This window comes from Rhea americana, unplaced genomic scaffold, assembly GCF_003343005.1.
Source record: "Rhea americana isolate MKP2758 unplaced genomic scaffold, rheAme1 scaffold_291, whole genome shotgun sequence".
NCBI classification, from domain to species: Eukaryota; Metazoa; Chordata; class Aves; order Rheiformes; family Rheidae; genus Rhea; species Rhea americana.
This window is the reverse complement of record NW_028186414.1, coordinates 829,028-856,705: the sequence shown is the minus strand read 5'-3', so window position 1 is coordinate 856,705 and position 27,678 is coordinate 829,028. Positions and strand designations below refer to the sequence as shown.

At 42.7% G+C, this 27,678-nt stretch overlaps 1 protein-coding gene across 1 annotated transcript in view; it reads left to right on the top strand.

Moving 5' to 3' along the window:
- The window catches only part of AOAH (acyloxyacyl hydrolase), an 87,205-nt gene that overhangs the window by 12,842 nt on the left and 46,685 nt on the right, over positions 1-27,678 (top strand). The window contains exons 3-9 of the mRNA XM_085309145.1: positions 2,506-2,601; positions 7,037-7,097; positions 8,217-8,316; positions 18,411-18,470; positions 24,536-24,606; positions 26,964-27,024; positions 27,528-27,598. Of these exons, the coding sequence (XP_085165271.1) occupies positions 2,506-2,601; positions 7,037-7,097; positions 8,217-8,316; positions 18,411-18,470; positions 24,536-24,606; positions 26,964-27,024; positions 27,528-27,598 (520 nt within the window). The remainder of the gene's footprint in view (positions 1-2,505; positions 2,602-7,036; positions 7,098-8,216; positions 8,317-18,410; positions 18,471-24,535; positions 24,607-26,963; positions 27,025-27,527; positions 27,599-27,678) is intronic.

Below are 27,678 nucleotides of genomic sequence, written 5' to 3'. Positions count from 1 at the left end.
GGCTACGTTTCGATATCCGTCCATCAGCTCGGCCTTTTTCCCCACTTAAGTGCATTCCTCTATTAAAGCTGTTAACCTCAGTGTATTTCTTTCTCTTCTCTCACCTTGGTACCACAGGGACTCTTGAACCTGGRTCTGACAGAACTGCCACATCCTCCTTTGTAGCTTCCTTACGTTCCTATGAGGGCCTGGCACAAAACAGTGAGAGCTGAAACAATCAAAGCTGTTTCTTTTAGAAGGTATCAAAGGCCAAGCTCCTTCCTGTTGCTGCTTCTCACCTCTGTCTTCTAGACAGCAAAGCCTTCAGAGGAAGGTTTGACCTTGGTAAGAGAAGAAAAGGTGATACAGAAAGAATATGTGGTTTTGYGGTGAAGACATCATTTTGGCCTTCAGGAAATCTGCATCTAGTTTTTCTGAGCTTCYACTCCATAGGTAAAGCAGCCATAGGAAAAAAAGCAGGGAAAGAATGACCCTGTTTGCATTTGTCCATGTCCATTTGCTTGCTTGCATGTGTTGATAATGTAAGCCTTGTAAGCATAGGGAGAAGCAATCCCTTTTAGGTGTTTTTCAAGCACGTTTCAAGGATGTGCACCAGCATGAGCACCAAGTCAGTTCAGTCTGGGTTTTCTCTCTCTGAGGCCGAGCGCGTGGCATGGCTCAGACCCAAACAGTGAAGCCTGCTGCATCCCCCCTGCCCCCTCAGACTGGGTGGCCGCATCCGAATGTTTCTCGAGATCCGTCCCTTCACAAGCGCAAGCATTGCCTGGGGCGAGTTTGGCACAGGACTGCTAAGGCTCATGCTGGCAATTAAATAGGAAACAGATGATCCTGGGCCATTTGTTCCAGCAGGTGCCCTAAGCGTGCTTTATCCTCTAGTTTGGAAGTCACCTTTAGTTTCATTTTTGGTCCTTATTGTTCCTGATTTTTTTGTGCTTTGTGAGCTATTGTATTTAAAATTAAGTGTTAATTGCTTGGGTTGTCCGTTTTTGGGTTTTCCTGGGGGAGAGGGGATAGAGGGAAGRAAGAATGACTTTTTCAGGTTTTTTTCTCAGTTGTATCTGTCTTCATTTATCCTTCTGTTCTTTTAGGCTGGTTAGAGGTAATGGCTCCTAGTGTGCTTTGTACATCATTCTACAGAGGACTTTCAGTGAGGGTTTTATTTCATAAACATGAGAAGTGGGCCTTTATCCCTGCAAAAAGAGTGGCAGTTCACTGTTATTTTCACTGGATTGCATAATTTGAAGTAGAATAGATAATAGAAGATTCAAGGATATTGCAAGTCCTATAGCAAGTTCCAACTGTATCACCTCCTCTTTGATTTGCTACTTGATTGATAGGAACATCAAAGTTATGTTGATAAACATTACTTTGATTTAACAGCCCATAGGCAGGTATACCTGGAAGGTATTCAAAGGCACTCTCTTAAAGAGTTGTGCTTGTCTAAAAATCTAAACATTAATGTGCCTGAGCTTTGGAAAAAGATGCCTCTACATCCATATCTAAATGTTGCAGCTCATTTCCATTTCTAGGCTGTGTCAGAGCAAATCCTGAGATCTGAGACTTCTTGTGGGATGGAAGAAAAAGGGTTCAGCTGTGTGGAACACAAAGGGAAATCTTTATTCAGGCTGCTGGAAACAGGCCTTCTGGCTCCTTGGCACTTGGCCTATTTTATTGCCAGAGGGGATACCCACCTTTGTTAATCTTGGGAAAGGCTGCCAGGTCTGACTGTTTTGGTCAGACTTTTTGCATCACCAAACATAGCTTTTTAATAAAATGGTGGAGCCACTGCAGAGAATGATAGAGAGTGCAATGCTGGCTTACAGAGATTTAAAATCTTCCTGAAATGACAGGCTTATGATCATCATGTGGATTTTGAATGATGGCTCTGTGGGGGTGACACTGAACCTCGATCATCGCCAAAGTATCASAAAAAGCACCGCACATCTCAAGAAATGCTCTGCTTCCATGTGCAGGCTGTCTGCTGTCAACCCCAGCTAGTCCAAGGAGCGACCAACCCTACCGCGCTCATGCCAACGTTAGCCATGAGAAATGGCCAGCCTCACAGGTCGTAGAAAATGTCCTCTGCCCAACCACAGAAAGAGAGCAGAGTGAATTTAGGAAATGTTTTGGCTTTAGAAAATGTGTGGCTGGGCCCAGAGGCCACACACATGCCACCTGCTGCTGGATTTCAKAAGAAAATTAGTGAAGAAACAATGTCACAGTGGCCCCAAAGATCAGTGCTCACATTCAGTGCTATAAAAACTAGGCAGTTCTGCACATTCCTCTACTGTTGGCATCCTGTCTTTGGTCGGATAAGTCAGAGTTTTTGAGTAAAGGCAGACCCTCACAGATATTTTTTCCRCTTGTACACTCATCTGCCATGGAACATCTCAAGAAATGAAATATCTAATGACAACTGAAATTCTTTCATGGCATGGGGTGTTTCTTCACACGATGGAGATAACCATATTCACTCTTCTTGTTTGTTTGTTTGTTTGCTTGAAGGCTGTGTCCTTGTGGTCTCTGTAGTTGAACAGCTTGCACAGTGGCACAACAGTACAGTAAAGGCAGCCTTGGAGAGACTATGCAACTACATACCTGGTAAGTGTCAAATAATACGMCACATGCTGTGTTGGTATGACTGTATTTCTCTGGTAATTAAAAACTCRCACTTGAATCTCAAAAAGCTTTATCTGCTTCTCATGCAGCATCTAAAAGTAATGTAGCTGAAAGACAGCGAGGTGTTATCAGCAGGGAAGCCAGTGGCATAACTTGCTTGACTTCAGTGGAGCTGAGATTTCATCCCAAAGTTACAGTAGTGGGGGTTGCATTAAGTCCACACGCATAAGTGCACCAACACACACCCATTTTTTCTCCACTTCATGTGTGTCTTCGTAAGCAGCTTAAAAATAGTCAGGTTCACCGTATGTCCAACCAGTTCTATTATTGATAGGGGTCTTTACAGCTACTGTGAAGATGAGAATGTCTTCAGATATAGGAAGCCCCTTCCATAAAATCACAGCTAGTTGAGATTGGCAGGTGTAAGCTGTGAACCATTTGGTCTGCACAGAGAAACTATCGAAATGTAACCAGTGATACAAATTTCAAAAGCGATAGCTGTTCTGTATGAACATATATAGACTCTCTTTATTCTCCCCCTTATTTGAGCATCCCAAAGGCATTTGGCTCTCTAAAAGTGCCTCTCTAAACAGAGAACGGCTGGCATGACAGAATAATTTGCCTCATAGACGAATCCTGTAATTATTTAAGTGACTAGAACGTCTCATGTTCATGATGTCTTTTTAACTTTATGAATGTAAAAAGATGGCTCAAGATTCTTCATTAAAAAGTCATTTATATAGGATTTCATGAATTGTATCTCTGAGAAACTGCCTTGCTCTGTAGTCTTTAGTTTCATAGAAGATGTATGTAGAATATTAATTTTCTCCTTTCTAACACATTATTTCCTCATACAGGATAGGGCACAGAGGTAATTGCTAGAATTCATTCATTGATAGAATGATGCTTATCTGATTTCTGTTTCATAAGTCATACTCYCAGAGTTTTAAATTACAGGCACATAACTATGAAGTTGCAATTAGAAGCCCTGATCCTGCTATTAAAATAAGATTTTTTCTTTAAAATATGAGTTGCTAGGTCTATGTTCGTGCTTCACTCAGTGAACCTTGTTCAACTGACATGTCAAGATATTTCTGTTCAGCTGCCATTCTTTACACATAAAATCCTATTATCCCTTCAGTTAAATCTGTATAATCCAGTTACCTTCCATGAGATGCGTGGATACAGACAAGAGAAAAAATTGACCCTGAACTTGAAATGAGAGAAAAATCCTGTGGATTGTGCAGCAGCTACCCAACTTATCCTCTCCTAGRTGCTGAACTCTGAAATATGAATCAATGGTTTCTCTTGCTACTTGAAACAATAGTTTTTAACTCATTAGGGGAAAACCTATTAAAGTGGGCCTTGCCATTTCAGCTGAATGAATAATTTAATTATTATACACATGCTTATAATTGCTTGCAAGAATAATAGTGGCAAATTGATGGCAATGAGGCTTTTCCTAGGACCAAACAGGAATAAGAACTTGGTCTTTTTATGGGCATGTATAATTTTCTTGCAACAAAGGGGCAGATCAGTCCTTCAGTGAAGTTAGATGCTGTTCAAAAGCAAAAATATTTAGAGAAAAAGAGAGAGGTAAATTCATTACCCATCAATCGCACTGAATCCCTTAGGCTGTGCAGAAAGCAAAATTGTCCTTATTTACATGTAAATATTTGTCACGCATGTGATTGAAGCAACATGCCTCATGAGAAGTAAGAGCAGTCACACCGTGTGTGAAGGAGCCTCTTGAGCAGACACAAATGTCAAGTCCCAGGAAACAGGCAGGTTTTATGGCATGAGAGACGTGTTATTAGCAAGAATACGTGTTTACCTGGATACTGGCTGCCTGCCTGATGAAACAGAGGTGCTGATAGGTGAAGCGTGCTTCGAGACCGCCAGTCTCTGGCATCGCCTCCGAGTCATGCTCTGCTTCTGTGGTGGCCACTGCTGTGTAAACACCTTAGAGCTGAAGTAGAAACCGCAACATGATTAATACCATCTTCCATGCAAATATTTGTCCTCTGGGATTCAGCCAGAATTTGTGTTTCTAGGACTGCAAAGCTACAGAGGAAAATATGCAGGATTTTCATCACAATAAGAACAGGGCAGTTAGGAGTTTTTCACAACCTGAAGTTGGGCAAAAGCAACTATACTGATTTCTGGCCAAGTGGCCAAGTTCTAAATTTTCCGGCTTTTAGTTTGAACTAAGCTCTTCTCTTGTCCCTGAACACTCCAAATTATTCATAATCTTTTTGTCTCTTCCCTCTTCCTCTGACTTACACAGCTTCATCCTGACAGAGCTTTCTTCCCGTAATATCCTATTTTCATGTGTGTTCAGTGGAGTAGAAGGTTTGTGAGCACATGAATGCAGTCTGGCCTGGAGAGCAAGACCTGCAAGCAGTGCCTGTGTCTTGGGCCYCTTTTACTGGAAGCCAAAGTCTGAATGGTGTATATATCTTCCACGAGGACTCTATTTGCCCAACAGTAATTTTATGTTATTGCCATTCCTTTTACCTTCCATCACTYTCCCTTTTGTTATCCATTGGATAATTACATGTTGAGCTTTATATGCTCACAAGGAAATCTGTGCTGAGAAATCAGCCTCACCAGCAAACCCCCAGGCTCAACTCCCCACAGTTGATAGCTGGCCAAACCCTCCCCTCCTTGCAGCTCCCATTACAGGTTACAGCAGCCAGCTGGCTCCTCCAGGGCCAGAAACATTGTGGGAACCAGCTGGCTTGGGAAGCCTTTAAGGAGACACTCTCTCATGATGTCCCGGGGGGTTGAGGGGGAAGCCAGTTCTCAGCTCTTGTGGGTGTCTAGAGGGAGCCAGCTGCCCCACCAGCCAGCCTTGTCCCGGGATGYTTTAATCACTACTGATACCAAATGAGGGGTTATTGATGCCCGTATCCTTTTAGGTGAGCAAGAGTAAAATYGAATTCTAGTCAGGAGACCAATTTTTAACTTGCAGATTGCTTCTAAAAGAGCCAACAGAGAGAAATTATGTGGTACAGGGGGCAAAGAAATGAGGCTAACAACTTGATTGAAATAAAATATCCGGTATGGGATGAGGAAAATCAGCTATAGTAGTTAAAGCAGCTGCAACAAAGAATCACTAGGAGAGTGGTGGGGACRTTGTTTTTTCCTCCTCTGATGCATCATTCAGGGTCTGGTTCTCCTCCTCATTGTGCAAGCTGGTGCAGCCGCAGTTATGGCAGGGAAAGCAGCCAGATCCCAGCTGGAAGTGCCTCCAGCCTGGTGGTGGGTCATGTCCAAAGTTCCACAGTCTAAAATTGGGGCAAATTGGGTGCTGTGGGGATTTCTAAGTTTTTTTTTTTGTTTGTTTGTTTGTTTTTGTTTTTTTCAGGAAGTAGGAGCATATTCTATATTTTCTTATCCAAACACAGATAGTTACCTGTGTGGATAATGGAGGGGTAAGGGAAAACGGCATCTCTCTGTAATTTCAGGAGTTGCAAATGTGTCATACTTTGTCATTGTTGTACATGTGTGAACCTTCCTCTTCATAGCTTTTAATAACTATGCTATTGCTGAAACAAGGCCTGACACCTCCTTTCTATAGTACTTGCATGATTAACTAAATTGCCCTGCTTTTGTCCATTCAGGCTAAAAAAATAATTGTTTTTCCTTCATAGGAACTATCAGATCAGTCCTACCACCATGCTGTATCTGTGTTCAAACACATATCCCTTCAAAAGTGTCTTTGCTGAGTGGTTATAAAATGGTGTGAGGATCCTATTTATTTATTTATTTATTTTATTTATTTATTTTTGTACAAGTGCCTTGAATATATCTGCAACATGCTATCTCATGCCACTCATACCAGTCAGATTTCACCTAGATTACAAGAAAGCAACCTGAGCCAGCTTCCAGAAAAGGCATGTACTGTCAGGTGGGAAAGAAAGCAAGAAGAAAGTGTTAAATGTTTTTTAAARTATAATTATTCCCATTCAATTCAAATATATTCTCTTCACTTGCACAAACACACAGAAGACAACCCCAGCAGTAGTGTGAAGTCCTGCATCATGTTCTGCACTTTGATTTATGTATTTGTTTTCTTCCTTCTTGCAAGYCTACCAGGCTGTTTGTTTGAGCTGCTTACAAAATGCTATAGCGTGTATGTTAYGGTTTCTTTTAGCTTTTATACTACGCTATATACAAAGCATTTAACAAATGCAAGTTATCCTTTTCAGTCTTTTCTGTGTGGTTTGCCYAAAGACGGAGAAGGACTTTGAGTTACAGCCCTGGTTAGAAATTCAGATGCTGATATCAGAGCTGCATGCATTCCTCTGGAAAAAAGCAGCATTCACCTTAGGAAAGCAAACCCTGGTTTCCTTTATCTACTATAAAACCAGTTCCACTGTGCTGAGTTATTTTTGAAATGTGTGTTTTCTAGAAGATCTCCAAGGTTTCTGTTACCTACTTGCCGAACTTTACGGACCGCACCTAGCCGAACTGTAAGTTGTCCTGTATCGTCTCAAGTCTTTGGTTCGCTTGTTCTGTGCACATGGGGTTGTACTGTCGGATCGATGAGTGGTGCRCTCGTTCTTAAAAATCACACTGTTATCAGAGCGGAGATGTTTGAGAGCGATTCTGGATTTGGCGCTTGGGGTGAGAGACCCCATGTAGCTGTTCCTGCCACTGGTGACCATTTTCACAGTGAAATTCCACATTTGAATCTCAGATTGGACCTACGTGGTGCAATTACCTTTTGAAAATTCAACTCATTTGGCTCAGGGAGGAATTTGAATAACCTTGTGCAGGCACCACAGGCTCCATGGAGTCGCAGAGTTGTAATATTTGTCTCTTGCTATCCCTTTTACCTTTAATCGAGCTTTCTAATTGTCAGCCCCTACGCGCTCTCAGCCCCAACCTCGCTCATACACACTCTTGGGGGAGACCTGCTAAGTAATGTAAACAATTTAAAAATAGGATGTAGGTCATTTTATTTCTCTTTGAAAGTTCCTAGTTTGATTAACAGGGTGTTTTGCTAGACCTTCTCCCTCCCTAGGGTTTTTTGTTTGTTTGTTTTATTTTTAAGTCTAGCYAAGGGACCTCCAAGTGCTTACAGGACTAAGAAGTGCTATAATCAAACATTTGAATTTAATTCTTGATTAGCTCAGAAGTGTGTCCCCAAAAGAAAGAAACAGTCTTAGCACTTGCATGTAGTGATTAAAGGTTAAGGATCTTTTAAGGATTTCTGGTTATTTTCTTGAGTCACTGGTTGAGCGTTCATATGTGCCAAATTGCATATGCATTAACTTTAACCTTTAAATCTTTGTCATACACATGATTGATTAAAAACCAGAACAGTCATAACATATTTGACTCGGGTGCTGCCTATAAAGCACGGTGCTTTTTCATCATCCTGGGATCCAATTTTAAATGCTGAGTAGGATGCCATGGCAGAAAATCATTAGGACCCAACACTACCCTGAGCAGAGATTGCAGGCCATAGTGAAGTGAGCTGRGGCTACTGTACAGCACCATGGAGACTTACTTCCCATGGAAGAGGCTTGTACCTTCAAGCACCCAGAAGAACATAACAGTCTTTTTTTTCACACCATTTCCTTCAGCATAGACAGGGAAATGAATGCCGATGTGGTGTGCCATTCCTTGAAGCTGTGTAAACAGGATCCCGGACAACCGATTTGTCATCTCTACCCTCCTCCTAAGGTGAGTTACTTTTAGGTGTTTTTCAAAGCTGCAGACTGTGGAGAGTCCTTTAAATGAGAGCTGTACAGCACAGGGAGTCTTCCAGTGTCCATGCTTCATGTGGGGGAAAAAAAATTGACATTTCAAGTGTGGACATTTTCAGTAATGTCTGTTTTATTTGCTTCCATGGCTACATATGATCCTGCTGTGTGGAGTCTCAACAACATAATTATCAAAGAGGGGGAATTACAAGGACAAATTCTCTTGTGCCTGGGTCTGAGAAGAGTAATCTGAGTCAAAGAATAGTAGTAGAAAAGATTTTTTTTTTTTTTTGCCAATTGTTAAAGCAGTACAATAACTCCAAAATAGGTATTCAGCTGAGGTTCATATATACTGCTACATCACCGTGGCATAACAAATTATCTTCTCATTGCCTGATCTGCTATTACAGCTTGCGTAGGCCCTAGTTACCYTCTGCAAATGCAAGATTATTTGATTTAGCATAGTCCACAATGAAAGAGATTTAAGCTAACTTGCATAACCTTTTGCCACAGGCTGGAAGTATTTACATGTGCAGTTACCACAGCTCTTATGATGTGCAGTGACTTACTATGCCATGGTAACTTGAYTGCATGTCAGAGCTATTTGATACTTTAACGCTTACATCTGGGCAGAGGTGCTTAAACAGAAATAGTTTGATTTTTCAGTCATTATGTAGTCTGAAACCTGTGAGAAAGTGGTTGTTCAGCAGTTTCAAAAACTGAGTTATTCATTTAAGCACCTATTTTTGAAAATCTTTCTCTTGCATATAGATGAAGTCAGCTTTGAGTTCTAAAGGTTTCCATAAAATGTTTTAAACAAGACCTCATCCAACATCTATTGAAATCAATTGGAGCCTTTCTATTGGCTTCAGTAAGCTTTGATTGATATCCAAGTTGGATTTAGTTCTCCAGATATGAGACCTAGAGAAATAACTGACTTGAAAGAATGACAGTAACATTTATTTTGCAGCAGGTGTGTCCTCCACATAACCTCAACACTCTCTCTCCTGCCAGTGTGGAGATAAATGGGGGTGCAACCAGGATAGGTGAGAGGAGAGGGGCTCAGTCAGCAACAAGAGCCCACACTGACCTGACTACCAGAATGGTACCAAAATTTCGTCACAGGGGTCCTTCAGAAATTCTGTGTCCAAACCAGTAGATTAGTTTATAGGTGAATCCACTTTTCCCCAAGGCACATCAGAGCTACCCTATTGCAAGTCTTTGCTCGTCACACAAACATTTGCCAGGCTGTCATGTTCTGCTCTGGTCGTTGCGTGATTTTTTCTCTCTGACACTTCAGAGACCTCCCTTGTAGCAGCAAAAGAGGCCTTGTCAGAGGGGTAGGGCCTCTCTTTTTTAATTAGGAGTCCTAAAGGTGGAGGAGAGAGTATAGCAAAGGCCTGTAGGCTTCCCCAGGACAGCCCAGAAGGACAGCAGGCATAGTAGCAATTACAATTGCACAGGCATTGCCTTGCCAGGCCAAGAATAGATTGGGATATAGACTTCCGTGTGTAAAGGGAAAAAGAGAAGTAGAAACTACCCTACAYCCTGTCTGGGACTTCCGCTTGTGTCAGAAATATGAAGCATCTTCGAGTGAAAGAAGATGCAGGCAATGAACTACGCTTAAAGAGATAGGCAGATTCTTAGAGGAAGAAAARAGTTTTCCCTAACTTAGGAGGTTGTGAAATTCATGGCAATGCTGAAGGTCAAACATACCCCTACACAGGCGCTGAATTGGCCCCATCCAATGGTGAACTGAACATTTTAGCAAGTGGGGGTGGCTTTTGGGCATTCTCAAGAACATTTGTCGTCATTCTTTGCAAAAAAAAAATCAGTCTTTTCCATCCTCCCCACTTTYGCTACTGCACAGTGGACTAGGCTGAGGAGCCTGGAAAGAGGGTCTGTTTAAACGAAGGTGGCTCCATGCATGTTTTCTATTTTTTTAAACAAAATTCAGACTCTCATTTGCATAGCCTGGAAACTGTCCCTCTTACTACATGACTCAAGCACACTCTCTCCCATCTAAGTGTTGTTTTGTATCCTGCTTCTTGTCAGACTTCCTTTGTCTCTCACCAGGAGTAAGGGAGATGAATTAAAAATGATTTCTTCTACTCAAGCCTTACCCTCCATTTTTAGCACTTTTGGTGCCCCAAGAAAGTGCGAGGGGAGGAGAGGAGCTGTGTTTAGAATTCATGCTCAAGTGGCTGATAAATTGCTGACAGTAGTTCTGTGACAAGTCAGACTGAGTAAAGATGAATTATGGGTGAATAAATTAATATACAGTCAGAGACACAGATGCRTAAAATGCAGTTTACCTCACATTTGCTTCTTTGGTTTGTAATTTGATTGATCACTTCGGTTATATGAGCCTGCAAATGTTGGCTCAGTCTTCTGTCAAGTGTTTGAACAAGATTTTAATACTAATGGCTGTTTTGTTYAACTCTATCGGTTTTCAGGTACATCATTTATTCATTTAGGCTTTTGAATGTACATTTTCCCAGAATTAGTACYGTATTTGTACTGGCGAAGTGAGTACAATGAACATGGAGTTACTCGTCGTTATAAAGTAGCAGGATATTCTGGTTTTAATTGTCTTTAACGGGGTAAACATCAACATATAGCTGTTTTTTCAATTGGCAGTTTATTTTGTTCTGTTTCTGTATTGTTCCTCTAGTAAAGTCTATCAAGGAGATTAAAGTCACTGCTTCAGAGGCCTAGCAAACTATCTACATAATTGAGACATTGTAAACCAAGTAAATAATACATGAATTATATTACATACTTCCCTGGTCTCTGACAAATTAGCACAAATTAATTTTTTGCCAACCTGCCTGGAGCCATTAGTGCTCTGTGATTATCGTAGGAGACTTGGCTCTAATTATGAATAAAATATATGCCTCTGTTCACAGAGAGTGAATTGCTCTCACCAAGATCAGTCTAACTGGCACGATCCCTGGGAGGGTGGTCCTCGGGCAAGCGCAACGGGGTGCACACGGGGATGCGTGCGCTCTCTCCTTCAGTAAAGGGTTCCTTCCCTGCATGGACACCAGCTCCGTGTTTCTGGCACACATGGGACTCTGAGGAGCTTGGGCAGGTTGTGGGACTGACCCACACTACCTCCTCRGTGGGGACATGTGGGCTCGACTCCCAGTGGCCTCCCCGGAGTCGTCCACACACATCTGCATGTTTTTCAGTAAGGAGGTGGAGGGGGGCACTGCACCCCCTGTGCTTGGATACTTCTGTCCACGTTACTCGCACCGTCAGGTTTTCCTGAGCATTCTGGGAGCATCTTCGTACTCTGTCACTGTTAAAACTCTTGGGAAATGGACATCCAAAAGACCTACCTAGCTTTGAAGATAAGTCAAACATACATTCCAGGTCAACATAGAACTGGAAATATGTATTCTTTTCCATGCTAGGAAGGAGAAGTGTCCCTGCCTGCTTTGCACACTTGAGAAACCATTTTAGTGGCTCTACAACAAATCTCTGTCCTCAGCCTTAAAAGCCAATAATAATAATAAATAAAATGAATCTATTCTGGGTTGGCAAAGAGACCGAATTCGGCTATATGCCGAATATATGGGTGGTATTGTAGAGATATCCGTATTCACTTGCATTCTGGTAGGCAGTTTCAGGAGCAGACCCTAACACTGGCAGGGACCTGAGAAAGGGGTGCTCACTGTCCTGGGGGATCACCAGCACAGCTGTGTGAGGCAGTTGAGTGTGTAGATTTTACTCTTATTAAGGTCCTGTGAACCACTTACTGACTGTCACCAGTAATTCTCAGACCAGAACTTGGGCTAGTGAAGGAAGTACAAATACGTGTGCRTTTGTAGGCTCTCCTGCTGCATATTTCTTGAGTTACAGGATGTTTTCACCCCTTAATATGAGAGGAGTGATACTGTGGGCTCCTCCAGGTCAAGAGGGAMAACAATATGATGTGTTGGGAATGACATGCAGATTTACAATAGGTACCCGAAGCCTAGTGAATAGCTAAAATTGCTGTAATATGCCTCTTGGTTTCAGGTACATCAGGCRAGGATACTCAATGACTGCAACAGAACACAGAAATACCAACAATGGCCAAAAGTATTCAAGCTATCCCACTTAGGATGACTGGAAATTATTGTCTTTGTAAAATCTGTTTGTCAGCTCAGGTGGTAGAGGACTGTCTGCACTAGGTCCCATGATAGGAGGTTGCTCCTCTGCTGCATGATAGGAGCTAGGAAGAGGCAGGGATTTGAAGCTTTGCCTACTGTGCTCTTGTTCAAGCCTGAGGAGTAAGTTTGCAGATTTTTCTTAGCTTGTCTCTAGATTGTCTTGAGCCAGCTGGCCTGTTGAATTAAAAGTCAACATTTTAATTGACTTTGTTTGGGTCAGGATAATAATCTTCAGCACTGGAGTCCTGCAGATGCTGATCTCTCAAACAGTCTATACTGGAAGGAGTTTTTACTCATCTCTGCCTTTCAAAATGCCTCTCTTGCTCTCCATGTTGGACACTCTGGGGCTTTGTCTGTTCCAGCTTATCAAAGACCTTGTGGTTGCATACTTTAGCCATGTCTCCAGTAGTAGGATGTTGCTGGTAGCTCTAAACTGACAATATAGAAGCATCTCATATCAGCAAATATAGATATATGTATGCTAATATCAATTATGCCCTTCATCTTACCAAAATAAGCTTCATTGACAAAAGTACTTATACCGATTCATATCCCTCTATGGAGTCTTTCATCGTCTTTGTAAAAACAGAACCCCTGTCCCTCATGGATGTTACTGCAGCCCTGTTACCACACTCTTTAGAGGAAGTCTGGCCTTGAAGTTTGCTCCGGAGTGTTGTGGTTGGGACTTGCAACTTTTCTGGCTGACATAGATTGGCCGAGCTTTTTGCTCATGTTACAAACTAAATTGCAGCAGAGTTAACAGAAGTTTTGTTGCTTGGGAATCRAGAATTAAAATTAAGGTGTTAATGTCTGAACTTGGACCTTAGGGGTCTGTTGCCATGCTGCTGCGCAACAGGGGCATCTTGTAAAGGATAGCTGAAGAAAGAAAATGGATGGAAACTGCTGRGTGCAGTGAGAGTGGCATGAAGCTAGGGCATAAAGAAGTGTCTGAAACTCCTCCTATCTGCCAGAGYAACTGTGGATTGTATCTGCCTCAGCCATCCAGGCTGTCTGAGCAACTRTGCATACAAATCAACCAAATGAAGAGAAACCTTTGGTATGCTTATCCTGGTTTCTAGCTGAGGAGGATCCCTCAGTTCTCAGCTAGATTTCAGGCTTGTCAAGTTAAAAGCCAATCAGAGCTGTCTGATTGAAGAAGTAAGCATTTGGGGTTTCATAAAAATAAAAGTACTCCTACTATTTATTCTGTKCCCCTCTCTTTTTCAGTGAAAATATGAACTACTTAGTGGGAAATGAGACAGAACTAGACCTTGGGATGAGAATGCTTCTGCATTCCTGATGAGATCAGGCCTTCAGCCAAATTTAGACCTTGTGCCATGGCCCCATTTCCTTGTTTTGTGATGCTAGGCCATAAAGCAAGCAGCTGGGAGGCAGGCTGAGTCCTGGGAAGCAAAATCCTCCCCTTTYAAGCCTTCTTGTTTTGTAAATAGGTAAAAATTAAAACATGACATGTGTCTACCTCAGTCAGAATTGAGCCCAGAAGAAACAGTTTAGACAAGCTGAAGAAAAAAGGCAGAGATTAAGCATTGGTTCTTCCTCTTTCACTTGTTTTTCACCATTTACACTGCCATATTTCACTGGCAATAAATAAATAAATAAATAAAACGAACCCCAACCTTACGCCAAATAAACCCGAAGAAAATAGAAAATACTAGTTCATTCTTTATGCAGTGCTTGGCTTTATTGAATCCCATCATTTGTAGCTGGTGTGGCRTTTGCAGAGTGCAATCTGCAGCTGTCGATCAGTCACAACTGATACGCGTGTGCCCTGTGTGTGGCACGGCATCGTTTGGGGAGAGAAGTGGGCAGATGGGTGTGTGAGGGCGAGGAAGTGTGGCACGTGGGTATGGGGCCATCTTTTGCTAAGAGCAACAGGAAAAAGGAGATCAAGGTGTTTCATCCAGAATGCCCCGGATCCAAATCCAAAAGATATCGGCAGACTAAAATTACCAGAAGTCAGGGTAATTGCCTAAGGAGCTAACAACTGAGGCCGGCTTGGTRTATTTGAGATCTGAGCTTGCAGGGAAGTTGCCTATTTTGAGTCCAGAGCACATCTCATTTGGTTTGGCTGTCCCACATAATCWTAGTGATGCCCCTTAAAGCCTCTGCCAGGTGAAAGCTGTGAGCTGTAGGACAAATTCCACTTTTGCTACTGCTGTTAAACAAACTGCGCAGCACTTTGGTACTTTGATATGCACACTCTTGGTAAAAGGATAATGAAARAAGTTAGAAGAGAAACTACTAGTGTGTTATAAATATCTGCTCTCCTGGGAAAGAACTGACTAACAAGGATGATTAATGAGAGACAATTAAAGCTTGTTTGTTTGTTTGTTTATAATGAGAAATGTATCTCTTAAAAAAAAAATCATTATCAGTAAAACATAGGCTATGCAGACAGCATTGAAAGAAGCAAGCAGGCGCAATCCTGGTGGCCCCTCTTTCCCCAAGCCACACTTGTGGCATGGATGCCTTGCACACCGCCTTCGGGAGCAGCTGCCCGTGCAGCAGGGATGCTTTGCTGAGGGCAGCTGGGGCTGGGCGTCCCCRGGGAACCAAGGGCCAGGCAGCTGCCAGCTCCAGGGTGGCACGGGTTTAGGTTGGCTTTGAGGTGGTGGAAAAGCACAGAGGTTACTCTCTAGCTGAGCTGCAACAAGAAAAGTTGTATGGGTTGTATARCTTGGAGTGACGAGCTCGGAAGTCTGATGGTAACCAAAGATTAAAGACCGTGAAACCAGGATGTTTTTTCTCCCAGAGGGGTATTTCAGATGACAGTCCTCCACAAACTGCCCTGGAGYCCTTCCTGAAACAACTTCTGCAGGGGGAGGAGAGGGGAGGAGACCTTGTCCTTAGCATTTCAGGAGACCGTTTTGTACTCGTTCGGGTAATTTGGCCATTCTRCTCTTGTTTCATACTTTGTGTGTGTGATACTGCCGTAGGCGGCTGAAATGTGCATTTCTCATGCACTGCTTCTAAAAGCAAAAAAGATTTCCCTTCTTATGCGCAGAAGGAGAGAACTGATGAATCTTACTCTACTGGAAATGTTTTTGTGCATCCTGCTCAATTTTAAGCTATTTTCCTTCTCTGAGTCTCCAGTTATTTTATTACAGAAATGACAGCAGTGATAACATACACACAACATAACTGTTGCAAATGCAAGATGGATATTTGTTTTGGGGGACAAAATTTGCCCGGAGGGAAGAAACTAGGAAACATTATCTTGGCTCCTTACTGACATTTTTCATCTATTTGTGACATACTCAGATTTTATAAAGGCTGTAGGCAGAATGAGGTTTTCTATTCAAAAAATACTTAAAATCAGTCTTCTTTAACGCTTATTCTTATTCTTCCTCATCCCTTTATATTGTTCACTGCTAATTTTTGACCCTTGAATTTCCCAGTTAATTAATTTGCTTTGATCACTGCCTAAATCAATTGTAGTGACATGCTAAATTTTATCCCCAGAAAAAAAAATGTTGATAGTGGTTACTTGAAATGCAAATATATGCTGCTTTAATATTCCAAGCTGGCACGCTCACCATTCAATAAGGTGCTATCACTCAAGGGGTATTTTGGTTTTGTTTTTTTTTTTTTTTTTTTTTTTTTTTTTTTTTTTTTTTTTTTTTTTTTTTTTTTTTCAAAATGCTTTAAATCTGCCACTTGGCAAAGCATACTTTTTCCTAGATTGAGTTGCTGTAATTCCAGTCAGATAAATATAAACTTGCACTGAACTTTGCATCAGAGCCTTCAGACTTGGTAGATATAAAGCTAGCAATTATGTTTTTGTGCTGGGTTGTAGGAGGGACTGCTAGCAAGTTATCAGCAGACAGAACAGTTTGTCCTGACCAACCATTTTGATTAGCGGCGAAGTGTTAACATATTTGTAATATGCTAGTATGATTTTTCTTCCCATCTGAAACATTTTCAGCAGTAACTGTTTTTTGGCAAACCTCACAGCCTGCAGAACGGAAGCAGTTATTTCCTCTGAAAGAGGGCAACTGGGCAATATTTTTAGCCTTCTTTGTCCCAGAAGCCGAGGGGGTAGATGGAGGCCATCACACAGATGTGACTCTTTTCAAAGGTGGCCTAAAAAAAGCAGAACAACATCTGGGACTTACCATCACTGAGATGGAAGAATATTGTTCGAAAATGAAAATAAAGCAGCAGCTGGTAGCATGCTAGTGCTGATATCTGAAAGCAAATGCCTCTGCCTGCGCTCTGGACCCAAGCCCATAAGTGGAGCTCTCCTCAAGGGTGCTCCCCAGAGCTCTGCCTGGTCCCACGGAGGCCCAGGACGTAGATCGAAGAGCTTTTCTCTCCTCGTTATCCTGTGTAAATCTGATTATGAAAAGCAGACGGAAGAAAGGACGCCCAATTCCTGTGCGCTCAAACCCCATARTTACACTTCAGCATTTTATACTAACTGAGTGTAACCAGACGATCTTCATATTTCTATGACCTTGAAGGCTGGAAGGAGTCCTTCTGGTAGAAAAAGCAATGTGTCCTTTGCTGCCAAATTTCTAAAGCCTAGGAGTCAGCGCTTAACAGCATAGTGCAGAAATAAAGTCCCTGCTTATTCCTCCCATGTCACTATCAGCCAGGCACAGGCTAGGACTTTGGACCAGACATGCATTGAAAAAAATGCATTGGTTGGGTTTTTGCAAAAACTGAGCGTTGAAGAAAATTAAACAACAAGCCATCAGCAGCCACAGAGCTCCTTCCATTGCAGGCATTTCCTTCCCCTGTCCAGCCTCTCGGGCAACAGGTTTTTCTCTGCAAGCTGCAGCATGAGGAAAATCTAGATGAGATATACACAACAAGAGGAAGGCCAAAGCCTATGTAAAATAGGCCTGCAGGTATAAATGATACCCTGCAGGTGACATTCAGACAACAGCCCTGACACACGACACACTGCACAGCCATCCTCCTCCTGCCCCAGGGAAGGTCACCAGCATCTCTCAAACATGCGATGCCCATTGAGCAAAATTTCCCCTTTAGCATGAGGAGCACGTGTATAAGAGGAGGGCATTCGAGGAATTATTAGGATAAACGTTGGTAGCTGACTTCTCTGTAATCAGTGGCCTTATGATGGCCAACCTGTCCTCTTTGGATAAGGATGCCTTTCCAAGGTCTTCTCTAGCCCTCTTTGCAATGGTTCTTCCAGACTGCCTTTCTGTTTAATTATCCRTTTCCTCATTTTGGAACATTCCCAAAATGTTCCTTCAGCACAAGCTTATGCAACTCAAACAAAAAGCAGTTTTGTTACAGTCAGGGTGAACTTGCCCTGCAGGACAGGTATTTCCAGAATAATAAGTTAACCATCCTAGATCCTAGGCTTAACTCATCCCTAAGCAGGAGATTTGCCTTCTGAAATAAATTTCCTGCTTTAAATCTTCCCACGTGCTGGCTGTTCCCCTGCTGAAGTGAACCTCAGCTGAGTATAAACTCTACTTGTTGTCAAACCAAATGTTTCCTCTATAGCATACCACAGCAAGTTAGACCTTCCTGACATGGATAATCATTTTCTGGACATAGATAAGTTGTTCTTCAGTGGGAGTCACTGGAGAAGTTTGTCATCTGCAAATCATACAGCGTAGTCAGTATATGAATCTCAGCTCTTAAACTGATCTGGACTTTCCCTGAGGAAATAAATGATGCCCTGGAGCAAAATAAATGAACTCTTGCAACTGAGGTTTTTTACATAGTGATCAAATAATTGATGGTTAGTCCAATAAAACGTAATTGATGATGAGTTTGTGGACCCATCCATCATTTTCTWGCTGTGACTGATCAGAAAAGGGTAGAAGATAAGGAGAAAAATTGACAGGATACTGTGAAGTTGATCTGTTTGTTTGTTTGTTTTGTTTTGTTTTTTGTTTTATTTTTGCTTTCCTAGGAGGGGCTAAGTACTGCAATAAGGAAAGCAAAAAGGATTATGAAGACTTCCAGGAACCTGGTAAGAAARCAGTGACATTGGAATGTTTTAGACTGTAATTGCATTTTATCAGGAAAATTTYGTTTTATCAGGAATGAGGAAGGTCATTTTGCCTAATTGTAAATCCACCTGATCATTATAAAGTTGAACGCTGACTYACTCCTACCCAGTATAGGGTCTGCTCTGTCAAGGGAAACTGAAAAGGAGAGGGAGRTAATAAAGATGAAAAGTAAAAATACACGGAGAGTAGACAAAGCTTCATGAAAAATGCTTGTAGCATAGGGATAACTATAAAGGTCCACCCAAGATATAAACTTGTGCCAAAATTCATGCAGCAGCTGAAGATGTGGTCGATGGGCTGCACAGTGCAGCTCCACACTGAGATACTTGCTTGTACCTACCCTACTCTCCTTTGGTGGGGCAGCTAACCTTAAAACAGAATGCAAGCACCAACTGCAGCTTTGGGAAAGAAARTTAATAATGGAAAATGGGCAGGAATGGTAAGAGTAAATGCCTTATGAGCATAAGCATACTYACTTACCCAGAAAATCCAGAAGGTMCTTAAACTCTCCTCCCATTGCCCATACATTAATCTTCATAAGCTACTGTCAACTTACACTTTAGTCTTGCTGCTCAGCACAGTTATTTCCACCACCTATTCAAAGGAGACTGTTCTGTCAAACATACTTTGGTGAAGAGGTAGTGGTACCCGTGACCTTCTCAAACTTATTTACATGTATAAAAAGGTAACATTGAGCCCTGTGACTCTGCAGTATTTGAGTAACTTYATAGAAGATAAGAAAGGAACAGTCCCTGCTCCAAAACCAGCTGCATATTGAGATTTTGTCAATAATAAAAGGACATAAGTCTGTGACTTGGTTCTGTGACAAGGTCAGGGACTCTTGTCTAGGTAAAGAAGTGGTTGAGGGAATAAATGAGAGAGGTAATTCAAGCAGCGTATTTTGCTAACAGAGTTTTACCAGAGGCAGGAGACTTCTGAGCTTATGTTCACATRCTTGCAATGGCTGTGCTGGGTTTCAATGTAAATGCTCAGCTCAGGAAGCATCTGACATCCCGTTGCGCGSACTGAAGGCACAGGACCACTGCAGTTGGATAGGAACACAGGTGAAAAATGTGAAATGTCATGTACACTTGAATGCTTGGGTTTTTTCTTTCTTTAGMCAGAGGTGAAGTTAAGTTTGAGACCAAGACAACTAAATATTTAAATGTCTAACTTCAGGAGTCTGCATGTGAGCTCATTCACATTAACTCCCATTAAAGGTAGCAGAGAGCTAGCCAGTGCAGGCTACTTGTTCCCTTGTGATATGTGAGATGGCCTGTGGTGCTTTGCCCAGCCTCCAGCTGCCAGTCCCAAAGGTCTCATCTAGATCCTGTGTCATATCAGCCAGCCCCTGTGGGTGATTCAGATACCCTAAGATGTCCCAAGTGGCACCAGCTGCCTGCAGTGAGGCGCATGAACCCCACACCTATGTCTGCTCTGGAGAGTTCRATCCCCCTCGGGGCTCCAGGGAGAATTCCTCCTTCTCTCATCCCATTTCTCCCCTCCCAACCATTTTTGGTATAGATTTGGTTGAGACGTTTTACAAAAACATGAATTTCGTGCTCAGTCTTGCCCTGTGYGCATCTGTCCAGGGAACTGCCTTTCTCCAGACTCCTTTGCAGCATCTAGGACTGCTGAGCCTCAGCTCCTCCTTGTTCCATGTCTCCTCCTTTTCCTTTTCCATCCTTGCTTTGCTCTTATAGCCATACAAGCTGTAAGTGGGAGGGAGCACATAACCAAATCACTGCCTCTGAGCACAGTGACCACACTTTGGGGTAGCCTGAAATTCAAGCAGTGGCCTGAACGTGAATTCTGCACATTTTTCCTTTATTTGTAAGGGGCTGCCTTTGCCTCTAAACTTGAAAACTGGGATTTGAAATCTTTCTGCCTCTCCCAGTTTTCAGATTTATAACCGATCTTAGTCAGTAGCAGAGAAATAAGGGCAGGTTTTATTCTGCTGGGTTCACTTATATGAGTCAGCTCAGCCATAGTTTGCTTCCAGTTGTCTTCAGGCACTTAATGCAGAGCAAATGTTTTTGTTGTTTGTGAAGAAATTATTGATATTGCTTCTTCCTGAATTCTCACTGTGATGCTGCTCACAAAAGTGAAAATTGAGGTTCCTAATTAGCCTTTGGGCCATTGCCAAATTGGGAAGGCAGGGAAATAAACAAYGGGCAGGGGAGAAGGGGCTCAGCTCCTGCAGAACAGCAAGCAGCAGGATCTTATTCATTTGCCTTCCTATTCAGCCCAGCGCTACTGATGGCTTGAGATTTCCGCTCAAATTACATGAAATTTCTAATCCCCTTCCCCTTCTCTGGGTGCAACGCCACATGTTGATGCCTGCAGTGAGTCACGTAAGGCCTCTCTGCTTGATCCAGCGCAGCTGCAGGTGCAGGGATGAGGGAAGACCAGTGATGCAGCGGGGCTCTCAGGGGGCAGACGTCCCAGAACAGCAACGTGCCATGGAATAACAAGAAAATCACTTGCCCAGACTGAACTCTGTCAAACAACAGTCCGCCCAGCTGCCCATGCTCACACGAACGAACAAGGTCCAGGGCAGCCGACCCACTCTTGCTTCATGGGAAGGGATTGCCTGGCTGAACGTGCGGGTGAGGATGCGTGTGTCAGGAGGTCTCCGAATCCAGGCTAGTGAAGAGTGAAAAACATTCCCAGGGTCTCTTGTGAGCTTTGCCCCACTGATGGAACGTGATGTTGGTGGGAAACGGTGGGTTATATCTGTCGGTTCTTCCCATATTTGCTATTTACGGTGATTTTGGCCCATTGTATATTTTTRGAAAGGATTCCTCAGCTTCCTCAAGSAGCTTTTTCCCGTTAACTGTCCTCSTCTTTGCTTGTTGGCTGTGTGTGACTGCACATATAAAAGAGGCATGATTATGGCTCTCRGTAATGAAAACAGAAAGTCTGTCCGGCTCCCTGGGGATTGACATTTACTGGTCATTTCTTAGGCCCATCTTAGATGTGGGAAAAAGACAAGTATTTTCCAGATGTAGAGATGTGATGAGCATGGCTACAACCCCCAAATTCTATTAAATCTCTTTCATTAAATCTCTTTCATTCATTCATTAAAAGTAGTGAGCCATCTGTGAGCGAYTGGTTTAAACCAAACACCAACAAGCATAAAGGACTCATTACTTTTTTTCTTTTTTTGGAAAACTAATTAACATGATTACTGAAATGTCAGTATGGAATGTTAATAGGCAATGAATAAAGGATTTGTGTTATCAGTCACTGTGAACACCTCTAGCACTAACTTCTCGTGGGCAGGGAAAACACAGAGAAGGCATCTTTGAGCAGCAGCAGTGAGAAAACTGCTTTGTGCAGAATGGTGTCATGGCTTTAGTGTTTAATGAGAGCAAACACCACGCATATAATTCYGTTGTAATTAGATGGTGCCAGTAAATTACAGACCTGCATTGGGAGAATTGGGAAGCTGCACAGGGAGCCAAAAGAGACTTGCACGTAGAGGCATGGAGGCTTTTCAGCCCTTTGAGTGCTGAAGTCGGTCCCTGCCCTTCTTCCACACTTCCCCCTGCAAGGCAAAGGGGGGCTTGAACCGGTCTCCTGCCCACCCACTCCTGATGCTCAGGGACAAGTATTCTGCTTCCTCCCAGATGATACACATATTGCCTGTCTTCAGGAGAAGTTGCCTGATGGGGAAAGCCACATAGCGCCTGCTCACACGGGCTCTTGCTCTCTCTTTCACAAGYGCACACACAAAGTTTATCCCCTGGGCTCCTTGCAGCCTTTTGGGGGTACCCGAAGGAACCATGAAAGATCAATTAAATGCTCCTGTGCCTCCTGCAAGCAGCAGGATTGCCCACAGCACAGTGATTTACTGCTCCTGGGGCTGGCCTCAATGCCCAAATCCCCGGGGCCCTGTCTCTCCCAGCCGCAGCTGCCGAAGCCAGGCTGTCTGCTGGGTCTGCAGGCTATTCTCCTTTTGATGCTAACGCAGCTCCAGTCTGCAGATATTTTAAAATGATGAGCTGAAAAARAGGCAGGAAAGGTTTTATTCTACTTACAGCAAAGGCTAACCTCTAAATGCAGCCTGCGAGCAGAATGAAAGGAGGTTTACTTATTTGTTTATTTATGGGAAGCACTGCAGTTTGTCTTTCAGRCACAGTTTCAGCTCCGGATGCTTTAACTTCAGAGGCTTTGCATGCTGTGACTTCGGCTGAAGTGAAAAGCCAGCAGCTCARAAGAAGATGCCACAAATCTTAGCATGATGGAAAGCCTTAAGAGCCACTGCTGCTTCTGTAGGCAGTGTTAGGATTACTCTTACATGGAAGAGGTGGGGGAAGTGGTTTCTTTTTTCTTTTCAGGAAGGAGTACATGTTTTTGCAAAGGTCTTTCAGAAAAGGTAGCTTTCTGCCTGGGTGCCTCTTTCTCTCTCTCTCTGTCTACCTGTGCATATGCATGCACCCCCTCCCCCTCCAAAACTGTGTGCAGTAATTAAACTGAAAACGAGATGATGGAGTTAAAACTTCCCCATATATAGTGCCACTGAGATGGATAGGTGACAAGTGATGAGGTGTCCAAACAAAAGCATGGTATTTACATTGCAGCAGCGCAGTCAGCACCTTGGGTACTGTCCCATCACCTCTGGGGCAGCGCATCTCCTTCCTGCTCCAGGCCAGGGCTGSTGCCTTTCTGCCTGCCTGTGACATGTTTTGGTGGCTGACATCCTGCTCCAAGCAGTGCACTGCTCCTCTCCATCACCTCTTGTTTCTTTTTCAAACACCTTCCTGCCTTCACTCATGCTGCAGAGAAGCTCCCTATGCACCACTGCAACACCACCTTGCTGTCCTTCACTGCCCTCTTTAAAGGTCTCTGTCATCATTCAGAGCTTTATATGCTGAGGTTACTGCCCCTCACACCAATAATAGCACTTCGTTGTCCTCCCCTGAGCTGTGTCCAGCCGTTATCTTCTGTTCCATATTAGATTTAAGTTGTAATCTCATTAGGGCAAGGACTGTCTAATTTTTTTTCTGTGAATATAAAGTGTGAAACACAAGGGAACTGGTCCAAGAATAGAGCTCCTAGGTGCTATAGCAATATAAATAATTACCCTCCTTTGCATAAGTGAATGAGAAYGTCCATCTGCTCAACTGCTTCATATTTACATGCTGAATATGGCCTTAGTGAATACAGATAATTAGTCTGTGCACTGACTAGCCTTCAACATTTGTAGACCACCTGAATGCCCTCCGTGTTTACAAGCCACCCGACCTTTCAGCGAAGCCACATTAGCAGCAAACGCACRGAGTTGCTCTCCAATGCAGTGCAATGTTTCTCTAACTTGAGCATGCATTAGGAAAGATCTGTTTTAATTTCTGGAGCGTTCTGATTACCTRGGACCTCCTCATATAGCTAATGTCTGTTAAAGTTGAAAGAGTTTATCCTGCAGGAGCTGTTCTTTACGGCCTGCAGATCTCGTAAAGATTAAAGTCAGTTATGAGATTTGTATGCTAAAAAAATCATTAAAAATCAAGGCATGCTATGAACATGCTGGATCCTCCCATTTATCCTCTCTTTGGGATTATTCCTGACCTCCGGCTTATCAACCCTCCTGCCCCGAGCATGCAGAAAGCAGCCTTGTGGCCCACAACATGTGTTGTGTTCAGTAGTTCTGAGCTAAGTGTAAGATACCATGATGTTTATCAAACACGAGAATAGCAGTTTTTAAAAAGGGTGGAGAAAATAACTTTGGTACATGACAGGAGGCAGTTTCATAAGAACTTCTTTCCTTTTCAATTTTATAACTTTGAAAGCAAGAGTCGTCATTGGTTTATAATATGTTCACTTGAAATCCTTAAGTTGACTGCTATGTCAAGCCTAAATCCTCTGGCATATAACATCCTTAATGGAGTCATTGAGGTTTTCAGATGTTATTAGGCAGAAAGTATATGATTTAGCTTTGGCCTCCACTGACACTCATTATCCCAAGCCTTACTGTCTCTGTGAACTAATGCACTTGTCTTTTTTTTTTTTTTTTCCCTTCTAGAAAAGCATCATGGGATTCTCAAATTTATGTGATTTTCCTCTTCTGGATATGCTGTGCAAGAAGATTAAATAGTGCGTATAAAATTTTCAGTCCTTAATCACAAACACAATATGGTGCATTTGTTTCTTTCAAAGGAAAGGCAAAGATAATCCTCAGATTAAAAAAAAAAAAAGAAAGCTTCCTATAGTCTTCTTATATTTCTTCCTTTCATAAAACACTGTCCAGGCAGTATGAAGGGAGACTGCATAGGGTTCAGGCAAGTGAGGGTCGTAGGAGGGATCCCTGTTCTTTTTCAATAYTGAAAAAACTTGCACAATTTTAGGAGGTCCCAGGGTATGCATATACTCTGCTGCAAGGAAGAACCCTTGATCCGTATACACAAAGACATGAAGCCTCCAAGAGGGGATGATTTTCCTCCTGAGGTTGCCTGAGCCCAAGAGACTTCTGCGTTTTGCGTATTCACCCAGTTGTGGTGCCCACGGCTCGATGCAGGGAGCCGTATTCCCCTGGGTTYACAGCAAGCAGCGGCAACAGCTCTGTAAAGAATATGACTTGTCTGCCATCTGCCAAGCTTAAAGAAAATCTCAAGATACTGAAGAAACTTAAGTGGGGGTGGGAGGGGATAAGAAGAGCAATTTGTGGAGGTCCTGACTGTAGGTTAAAGTCTCTGTGAAGGGCCCAGGTCATCAGCCAGGCTGTTAGTCCTAAAGAGTACTTGTCAATGTAGGGAATAAATAGGTTAGAGGAAGAGTTAGGCAAATCTAAGAAGAAAACAGTATTATATCAGCAGTATTTTGGGGTTGGTTTGACTCCCCAGACAAGCTTGCTCATCTATTTCTACTTGTTACAGTGAAACTGCAAATACCAAGAGTTTATTGGGAATAACATGAAACCTGTCTTAAGCATCTTTAAAATGGAAGTCAGGGCATAAATAACCTGAGAAAGGAGAATGAGTGTTTGAGCCCTGTGAGTTCAGATAGTAGAAGCAGGAATCAAACTGTAAATTATATGTTGGATCAAATATGTTCAATTATCTGTTCTCTTCCTCTCCCTCTTGCTCTCGTTCTATTCCCCCCTCCTTCTTCCTGTAGCTACAGAAACATGCCTGGCAGTTGGACTTTTTTAGCTAGTTCTGGATGTGCGCCAGTTCCTTGCAACTGAGCCTCACTGCAGAGATGAAATAGCCCAAAGCAGCACGTGGAAGCTGCTGAGTACAGGCGGAATAAGCGTTACAAGCACCAACAGGCGGGTGCATTGCCCRTCTCCTCTATGTTTCTCCTTTCCTGATGCGATACAGCCTGAAGAACCCACCCTCATTGCACCCACTTGTTTTTTGACTCAGGTTAAGCATCTCTTATGAGTCCAAGAGATTAGAAATACTTGGGAAGGGAGCTTTCCAAGGAAAGGATTATTGGCATGACGTTCAAAGAGGGCTGCCTGTTGGGCCAGGTAGGAGACACCATTCATTGCAGATGGGCTGAGCTGTGGCCTGTAGCTTGTGCAAGGCAGTGTGAAAGCTGGCACATGTCCCAGCTAAAAAGGAAGGGGCACAGACTCGACACAATCATTTTAACACCAACTTCAGGTACTGCTAACACCCCTACGGTTGCTGGAACCAAAAGTCACATCGGGAAAAAAAAGAAGTCATTCTCAAAGAGTGAAGGTAATCAACCACCAAGGGTTCAGCCCTCTGTTGCTCAGATCAAGRTGAAATACTTTTCTCATGAATATGTTTGAGCTTGGCCAGGAGTCTGTGGAGCTAGCTACAAGAATTGTGAGATGAGACTCAGGTCCTCARTTAATGCGTGAGGCTACCTGTTTGTTGCGTGCACACAGCCCCTCTTCATGTTAAGTCCACTTTTGCCTGGGACAATAAGCATTTGTTTGTGTGCAGCTTGCAATGCAAAGTGCAAGTCTTCTGTGCCCAGCGTAGCTGGGGAAAGAGGGCTCGAGGGGRTGCGTGTGAGAATGGGGATTTGCTATTTGCTTTTAGTGGAAGAAAGAAGCTCGTCCACATCAGCAAAAGACCCCATCCTGCAGRCTGAAGGACTTCTGTTAACATTTTGTATCATACAGATTAGCAAGATCTGCCAGGCTGAAAGTAGTTAGTGCTTATTTCCAAAAATGATAGTTTTACCACAGATTTCACATGCTAGTTTGTTTTAGAGATCAAGTGTTAGATTTTGTGGCTGCACCTGTTTTCCTCAGCTTCACCTCCAGATATTAGAAGATACGGAAGAAATCAGAATTTGGTCCTTTGGGCAGAGTTAATTTGCTGAAGTACAAGCACAGAGTTAAAACTGAATATGGAGCTATGAATAGCATACTAGCTGTTATCTATTCTGAATGTCTTACTGCATTTTTTTTCTTTCTGAACAAGTTCCCTTCCATATGTTAACACTATGTTTGCTGTTTTTGTTTTTTACAGTGTCATAAGAAATAAGCTGCCTTTTGAAGATTTTGATGGAGATAAATTTAGTACCTTCCCAGTAAGCAAAGCTTTTCCTTTGGTACAGTAATCCCTTGATAATGAGAATGTCTTTAGGATTCCTCCTACTTTCTGCAAAGCCTTATTCATTCATGAAAAAAATGGTATAGGAGTGGAGTGAAAGGAGATTTTTGTTGCTAAATATCTTCTTTCTTCTGTATGAAAAAACAATCATTCATTTATGCCACTTGGGGAGATGTATGCATAAAGCTGTACTCCCTGCAGAAGTGAATCACTCTGCTGCTGAGTGGTCTGTTTACTGAGTTAATAAGAGGTGAAGTAAAGTCATGTAAAAAAAAAATTAAATTGCCAGCTTGTTTTATTTCTTCTCCAAAATGTGCATAGTGTCATTTATTAAAGCTTAGCAAAGGGGCTTTGGAATAGAACCCATTTTTCTGGGCTTTATTCCTGCACCTTGAACTAGATTCTCATTTTAGATATTTTAAATTAAAAGCAGAAAAGTAATAATGACCATCCTATCTGTGTGCTTCTCCTGGCGTTTAGACTTTGAGGGGCTATCACTGGCGAGGCAGAGACTGCAATGACAAAAACGCCACCGTGTACCCTGGCAGGCGGTAACAGTTTTAATTATTCTAAATCCATTTTAATAACTGCAGCTTGCATAAGGACAAGCTCCAGCTTTGCTTTTTTTTTT